The sequence below is a fragment of the Herpailurus yagouaroundi genome, unplaced genomic scaffold (genome assembly GCF_014898765.1).
Source record: "Herpailurus yagouaroundi ecotype Mexico unplaced genomic scaffold, PumYag 199, whole genome shotgun sequence".
Classification (NCBI taxonomy): Eukaryota; Metazoa; Chordata; class Mammalia; order Carnivora; family Felidae; genus Herpailurus; species Herpailurus yagouaroundi.
The window spans coordinates 16,234,247-16,242,765 of NW_024412430.1; the positions used below are offsets into that span (position 1 = coordinate 16,234,247).

Consider the following 8,519-nt stretch of genomic DNA (forward strand, 5'->3'; position numbering starts at 1 on the left):
GGACTGTTTCTACATCTTCCCCCTTTCAACCCAGTGGCTTCCTTGGACTAAGGATGAGAACATGTGTCCAGAAAGTACAGTGGGTGTTCCGTCAAGTTCATTCAAATTCAGGGACTTTCCAGGGCATGGTTTCCTCCAAAATGACCAGACTTAAATAAGGATGATACTGTTGACAAAAAATGGCACATTCCAAAGAGAGGAATCCCTAGCACCACATTTTACCTGCCCAAGTGGGATCTTTTTAGAATTTTTTTTTTTTTTAATTTTAGAGAGAGAGAGAGCACATGAGCAGGGAAGAGGGGCAGAGTGGGGGAGAGGGAGAGAATCTTAAGCAGGCTCCATGCTCTGCATAGAGCCTGACACAGGGCTTGATCCCCTGACCCTGGGATCATGACCTGAACTGAAATCAAGTCAGACATTCAACCAACTGAGGCATCCAGGCTCCCCATAAGAGGGGTCTTTTTAAATATGTCATAAGGAAGTTCACTTGGCTGCCTTTCCTCGTTCCAGACCCCTCTTCCTTTCGCAGCAAGTGCATCCACTGGCCAAAGGAGCAGTCAGGAATAAACGCTTGTATCTTGCACAGGAAGCATGGCTGGTTCTCAGTTCAGTGCCCTATCGGGCACCTCCCAGAAGCCAAGAGTCTCATGATGTCAAGAAAGTGCATAAAACGTGCTTGACCACAGCCTCATTCCTTTGTCTTCCCTGGAAATACCCTTGCCATCCACCCAGACCACCCTCCCTTTGACCATCCTCCAAGGCAACGTAAATTCCTGGCACATATGAGATGCCAGTTGATGACTGGCTGGGTGAACAGATGGACAAAGGGAGAAAGGCAGGCAGGCAGCGAGGTAATTGGCGCTTATGGAAGGGGATGGACGCACAGATAGGTAGCTGATGCCTTCCACAAACACCCCAGGTGGTAAAACTCTCGCCTTCCTCTTGAATAGCCCTCTTGCTCATTTTCTGAGCGCTCAGGCAGCTCGTCTCCTTTTCCTTCCATTAGAGAGACTTGCCATGTCTCCCGCGGAAGGAGATGGACTTCTCTCGGTCCCGCACCGCTCCCTAACGAGGCAGAGCTGATGCTCAGCAGAGAACAGATCCTGACCGGCCAATGTGGGGGGAACACGGTGGTAACAGCCATCGGGACTAAAGGTTCCAGGCCAGGGGCCCTGAAGGGAGACACAGGTGTCTAACTCCTTTTCGGCTCGTGTGTTTTGGCTGCAGTGTCACGGCCACGGCCGCCAGCATCGGAGCCGCGGGGGTGCCGCAGGCCGGCCTGGTGACCATGGTGATCGTGCTGAGTGCCGTGGGCCTGCCCGCCGAGGACGTCACCCTCATCATTGCTGTCGACTGGCTCCTGTGAGTTGGAATAAGTGCGCTGCTTCTGCCGGCTGGGGAGGCGGGCTTCCCCGCCCTGCAGAACCTGCAGTCTGTCATCATTCTGTCCTCAGATTGCCACTGCCTCATGAGCCATCCGTTGCTGCTTCAATTTCCCTCTGGCCAGGCCATCTGATAAAACGCGCTTAAAAATTAACTCCTCATAACTTGCGGCAGTGATTTTAAAAGGCCAGTGATCTCCATTAGCTTGTTTTACCTGGTAATGCTGGAGGATGGGTGTCGGGGGTGGGAGGAGATCAACAGAATGATAAGGTGAAGACAGAATCCCAAGCATTCCAAACCCCACAGGCCACCCTCCCCTATCCTGGGCCCGGGGTCAGCGTCATAGGTGTAGAAGCGCCTGGTTTGAAGTCAGCCCGTCTTCCCGAGATCTTCAACATCATCAGGGGCCATGGTAGGAGCTGTGGGGAAAGACCAGCTGGAGTTTGAATCGCTGTTCAGTGTCTCAACAGCTTTTTGACCTCGAGGATGTCCCTTAGCTTCTCAGAGGCCCAGTTGCATTATCTGCGAGATGGGACAGATTCTGTGCATTTCGTTAGGTTGTGCAGGGTCTGAGTGGGCTCATGTGACCAGCGTGTCTAGAACAGTGTCTGGTGGGCAGCATTTGCCCAATAAATGGCAGGTTTTAGGATTAGAATGATTTGGAACATTTGCATCTTAACTCTCGCACACGTGCGTGCATGGACACATGCACAGAGGGCTGGCGAACACAGCAGAAATTCTGGGCAAGGTCGTGCCTTGTGTGACCTCCCCCCATGGTTCAGGTTGGAACGAGCCTGGTCCCCAGCTTTATCTTGGTACCCGCTTTGTGCATTGGTCTCGCTCTGTCCCCTGGCCCTCAGGGGTGAGTGTAGCTGCATATCGAGCCTTTACTCGGAACCAGCCCAGGGTTACCGCGGAGTCCGGCACTGTGTGGTTTGCAAACAGCAGCTGAGATGGTGAAGACAGTCACGCCCCGGAAGGCCCGGGCTCCTGCCCCGGGGAAGGCGTGCCATGGGGGCCCCCTCAGCAGCTGGCTGTGTCCCCCAGCCCCAGCGGGGGTGACCCCTTTCTTGCCAAGATACGCCACCCCTGAGGCAAGTACTTCTAGTTTTCCTTCTAGTGACCATGGTGGGTTTGTAGTTCTCTCCTTTGCTCGATTCTTCTGGAACCAGTGACCTTCACTTCCAAGACACCCAGAGAAGCCAAAGGTCCAGTCTGATCCATGGGATAAAAAGACTCTAGTTGGTTCGTACCAGGGTCTGGTTCATTCCATGGCCTCATTCTGAATCGCAGGAGGGCGCCCAGATGCGGAGGTCTGTCCCACAGGTGTAGTTCTCACAGAAGTATTCACGTGCACAGTTCCCACCAGCAGTGCTCCAGTGTTCTGTCACCAGGGCGCCTTCCTGCCACAGGGTCCTCTCCAAGCTCGGGGTTATGGCCGGCTGGGGGTGTCATAAGGAGAAAGCTGCTCCTCGGCTGACCTCTGTTTTCTGACCCTGTGTCCCTGCTGGCTTGCTTCTAGAGGGACCTGGTGGTGCAGAAAAATGACTACACCAGGGACACACAAACGCACAGGAACACTTGGAGGCACGCGCGCGCACACACACACACACACACACACACTCCCCCTTTGGCAGAAACACCACCCCCAGGGGCCTCTCACCTTAGCTGAGACAGATCCGGGAAATGCCCCAAGACGGAGGTTAGGAGTGAGAGGCTCACTCAATTCTGAGCCTCCCTCGGCTCCCCCACAATATTTGTAAAGACTCTCTTCACGTTTCTTGGGGAGCAGAGGAGGGAATTTGGGGAAACTGGTGCTGGGCTTGCGAGGGTCCGTTGTGACTTATTGGGAGCACACGCCCAGGGAACCTGGTTACTCATTCTGTACTTTCATGAGCCACCTTCTGCCCTGGACCTGTGAGGAGAGAAGCCTCCCATCCCGCCACGAGGATGGCACTCTCTGCATCTGCTTAATTCGTACCTGGATGCTCCAGATCCCTTTCTGTCTCCGGTGGCAAATGGAAATGAAATCTGGGCCTCCCGTCTGACTCCCCCTCTCTCTTCCCCAGGGATCGGTTCAGGACCATGGTGAACGTCCTTGGCGATGCGTTCGGGACGGGCATTGTGGAGAAGCTCTCCAAGAAGGAACTGGAGCAAATGGATGTTTCATCTGAAGTCAACATCGTGAACCCCTTTGCCTTGGAATCCACAATACTGGATAACGAAAACTCAGACACCAAGAAGTCCTATGTCAACGGAGGCTTTGCGGTAGACAAGTCCGACAGCATCTCGTTCACCCAGACCTCACAGTTCTAGAACCCCTGGCTTCATAGGACCAGGAACAATGAAGGACATCTCCCTGAGAGTCATCTCTTAGCAAATTCAAACATTCAGTAAGGAGAAGAAACACACTGATGGCCAATTGTACATTTGATTTGATATATAGACCTCCAGATTATTTTCTATGTTTGGATTCACCGCTTTTGCTCTCCAGGTGGGGTACCATGAAAGAAAACAGATTAAAAGGAAAGCTGTATTGTCTGCAATGTAAAAATTCTATGAGAAAGTTTGGAAGTAGGTAGAGTAGTAACTATTGGATTAGGTAATGGGTGTGGAAGAAAACTTGCTTTCTCATACGCAGTCCAGTGTTTGGGTTTTTTTTTTAAAAAGACTCCTTAATTACAAATTTTTACTCAAGCTTTCTATTGGCATGGATTTCCTTTGACTTCTCACATTTTTATAGATTATAATGCATATAAATACTACCACTGCTGCCCCCCCCCCCCATTTAATGTGCCAAATTGTCCGTTTTTAACTCATCTCCAGCCAATGTCAAAGAAACTATTTTGAAGGAAAACAGACCAGCACAGTTCTGCAATAACAGTTTCAAGACGGGTGAGGGGTGTTGCAGGAAGGGAGAAGGGTTCTTTTTTCAATGTACTGTATTGGAACACTGGTAACTGGTAACCCAGTGTTCAGTATAGAGCTAGATATATATATAGATATGTATATATTTATTATTTTCATATAAGTTGCCAGACAGAGATCAGAATTGAACTGTCAATGGGAAATAAAGAGCTCTCCTTGTACTTGAATAATAACTACGATTTCAATCCAGATCTGCTTTGGGGCTTATCCCAACTCCTCTCTCAGGAGCACGAGAATGAAAAATTGTGTTGTCTGTTCCACGTCTGTGTACCAGCCTCATAGCAGACGTGTATTATGGTGATATGGTAAGGTGGCCGTTCATGTACAACTTCTAGACTCTACTGCTGGGAAGGAATCCATATCGGCTCTATATAAGATAGTATGAAGATGTGTCACTCACCTAAGGCTGGATGTGTTTTTATCCAACTGGAAGGCTTCATTCTTCCAAGGTCAGTTACACCCACTCAAAAAATGACGATTCTTTGCCATTTCGTACCCATCAGGGCCCAAACAACAGTGGCAAACTACCAGCTAAACTGTACTTTAATATGGTTTTGGTGGATGGAACAAGTCACCCTGGCCGGAAAAGCACCGTCCTTACCCTGGATTCTTGCAGAGTAAGTCCACGAGTTGATCCCCACAACACGAGATGTTGGTATCTGTGGTTCAGGGAAATTCTTCCATTGTATCAAACTTGTCTCCTCCTGAAGGGACGATTGTCCTAACTGGTTAATCTAGTCACCTCGGCCCTGCTTAATTAAAATCCATGTCCGGTCATTCTTCTAATTTATGAAGATAGCTTATTAAAAAGTATGCTTCAGCACTCATCTTGTAAATAAACACTGAACAGAAAAACTTGTATTTACAATGAGATCCAGAATAATCCTGTTTCTGCAGTATTGAGTAGCCAGTTTAAGCCTGCGCTTTTCTATCAAAGAAACTAGAAACTGTCCCAAAGGTACAGGGAAAGTAAATAAATGCTCAGTGTTGACCACCTGTCCCTGAAATCTACAAGAGAGTGATACTGGATTGTCATGTAAACACCGCAAATATGGACCAGCGACTGATTCCACGTGCGTTTTAAATTGCAAATACCGGGGGTGTTCACTGGAGGTAAATCTAACTATCAACGCAACTGTATTCATAACTTATCTCAGGCCCGAGAGGTCCTACCCCCTTGGCCGTTTGTCTCCGACTGGAGGCACTCAAGTTGGCAGAGCTGTTTGTGACCTGTAGGTCATCCTAATTTTGGAGTGAGTTTGTAACCAGCCTCTTAACACACTGTGCTGTTAACTCATAAAAAGAAACCAATGTTCCATTTCAGTCTCAATAAATACTTCCGTCATTCTTCTCCCCCTGCCTTGTTCTTCCTTTAACTTTTATCTCACTCAGGTGGGGCGTGGGAAGGTGGAGACAGATTGTAAACGGATTATTGTTTTCAAAACTGTTTATGCTCGAGAATGAAAAAGCCGGGCTTGAGGAAAAGTAATCTGATTCTTCATGTGAATCAGTGGGGATGATAAGGCTGAAATGCAGTGCCATAAATTATAAATAGTTCATCCATATTTTATGGCTGAGATGGAGAAGGTGTGATTTGGCCAGAAATTACTATACTGGGAGGTAGTCTTATCTCAATATGACGGCGACCTGGTTTCACTGAAGGACCATTCCTGCCCTCAGAAATGGGACGATAGACTACAAATGTTGTATTCAGGGAGGTCCTGCCTGGAACCTGAGTCACGACAGGGTTCTGCTGGTGCCCCTGCTAGCAGTCTGTGATAGACAGACAGCAAACAAATGGACAACCCCCTAGGCCCTACTGAGGGAGGGCAGTGTCTCACAGAAATGTTTGTCATTGCAAACATTAGTCTGTGGCCAGACTCATTCAGAGTAGTTTCCTCCTTGAGGCAACATTAGATAAAAACACCCAACACATCACTTACAGATTTGCTTGGAAGATTAAGTGTACTTGAGCAGGACCCCCCCCCACCGCCCCATGACTCGGTTCTTGCCCAAAGTCTACTCCTATACAGAGGGATGGTGTTAGCTCTCATAAACGACTATTTCTCAACAAACCATTGGACGAGGCCCTCTATTAAAAACACACCCCATTCTTAGAATAGCTTGAGAAAACTGTGTTTGGCTTATAATCAGGCAGTGGGCCGGCAATGGTGTTGGCTTTGCAGATGTTAAGAATCTTCCCTTCTGGAACGGAAAGAGGAAATGGTCATGCAGAGCCTTGACATGATGCCAAGCAGACACAATTTGCCAAGCAACTATTCTGTATTTTCTAACTGCCCAGCAAGCGATCACAGAGCCCAGTGAGACTGCTTTAAGCATTAGATGAGAAAATAGACGTAATGCACGTAGCACATGAAACGTTTCATAAAAGCTAGTGCCTCCTGCCAAAAAGTCCTGTACACCCTCGTCCCCCACTTACATGGGTCACCCACAGACATCCAACTGACATGAGCGAAAATTATAGTTTTCACCACTTGGCCTTACCTGGGTTATTAGAACAAACAGTAAATCCAACCTAGTGAAACTTAATAAGCAACCCCCATTCTATAAAGGGAAAGCTCTTTCTGAAAATGGGACATTTTCACTTAAACAGTATAAGACCTAGAATATTGCCTCTTTCCTAAAAGATCATGTGGCGGGAGGGGGGTGGCTCAGTCAAGCATCCCAACTCTTGATTTCTGCTCAGATCACGATCTCACTGTTGGTAGGTTCGAGACCCCTGTCTGGCTGTGCACCGACAGCATGGAACCTGCTTGGGATTCTTTCCCTCCCTCCCTCTCTGCGCCTCTCCCCTCAAAATACGTAAACTTAATTTTTTTTTATGTTTATTTATTTTTGAGAGACAGAGCATGAATGGGGGAGGGGTAGAGAGAAAGGGAGACACAGAATCTGAAGCAGGCTCCGGGCTCTGAGCTGTCAGCACAGAGCCTGACGTGGGGCTTGAACTCACGAACCGCGAGATCGTGACCTGAGCTGAAGTCGGGCGCTTAACCGACTGAGCCACCCAGGAGCCCCAAAATAACTTAAAAAAAAAAAATCACATGGGGCTTAAGCAAAAACGATGGTTGGCAATCTTTTTTCTGTGAGACACACAGAGGGCTTTGAAGTGCTCGGGCTTCGTGTGTGAGGCTAAGAAGCACATTCACAGAGCACACCCCTTCACGTGTTCTGAAATCAAAGTACAACGTGAAGTTCACTTTTGCCATCTTGGTCCATAAATCTCATGTAACTGTCCCCACCTGCCGGAAGTAGACTTTGTTCTGGGCCCCACACGGGGCTTAACATCCCCTCCTGTGCTGGCAGGTACGCCTCCCTCCCTGCAATCTTAGATCTTTTAAGTGAAAGCCATAGAATATAAACCAGAAGGAGGCCTTGTGACATTAGCTTTGGGAACAACATGTGGATCTGTATACATTGAATTAGGTGCTGCATTTCAGCGTATGAAGTTACTGACCACGGGTGGGAGATGCCTGGGGACATTGCTCTACGTGAGGCCACAACTCTTAAGCGCTAAGATCTAACCACACCCCTGATGCACCATTTCTTCTGTCACTGGGAAAATCCAGGGCCGCGCGTGATTTGGAGGACGTCTCTGGGATTACTGAGACACTCCAGGTTCCGTCTACAAATCTCCACTTTGCCAATTGTATCACGAGGTTCCGCACAGGTATCCGTAAACCCCCAAAGCCCAGATGAAATCAGTATCCCTTTTGTTATTCTCGTTGGAGGAAAGGGGAAGGAAAAGCGTCCACCTCCTCTAGACATGGTTCCCTGATCTCTAGGGGGCCTCACTAGCCTGGAGCTCCAAGCCCTGGCCTCGGGGAGTGCAATCAGGCGTCAGTACCTAGGGAGAAAAGTGCCCTTTATCAAAAGATGGAGGCAAAGAAGTCCTGAAAGTAATATACAGAATCAACCAAACTCCTGAGCGGTAGTGTCTGGATCCCAGCCCCCGCCCCACGACGCACGCCCCACCCCCCACCCCCACCCCATTTTCCCTCAAGAAGCTGACTTTTCCTGACACATTAGTGGCTCTGGTAGCTGCCGTTCCTCCGAGACTCAGGACAGCTGTCAGCCAGGTTATGAGGACGGCGCATCCTCCTCCTTCATTTCAGGGCAATTAGAGAATGCCAAGTTGCCTCCTCTGGGAATTTCACAAAGGTCTGGCCACCAGGGGAAGAAATGAGGGT

At 48.9% G+C, this 8,519-nt stretch overlaps 1 protein-coding gene across 1 annotated transcript in view; it reads left to right on the top strand.

Annotated features, from left to right (window-relative positions):
• SLC1A1 (solute carrier family 1 member 1) overlaps window positions 1–5,661 on the top strand; it is a 42,388-nt gene extending 36,727 nt beyond the window's left edge. The window contains exons 10-11 of the mRNA XM_040449464.1: window positions 1,228–1,362; window positions 3,453–5,661. Coding sequence (XP_040305398.1) covers window positions 1,228–1,362; window positions 3,453–3,699 — 382 coding nt within the window. The 3' untranslated portion in view covers window positions 3,700–5,661. The remainder of the gene's footprint in view (window positions 1–1,227; window positions 1,363–3,452) is intronic.
• The last annotated feature ends 2,858 nt before the right edge of the window (window positions 5,662–8,519 follow it).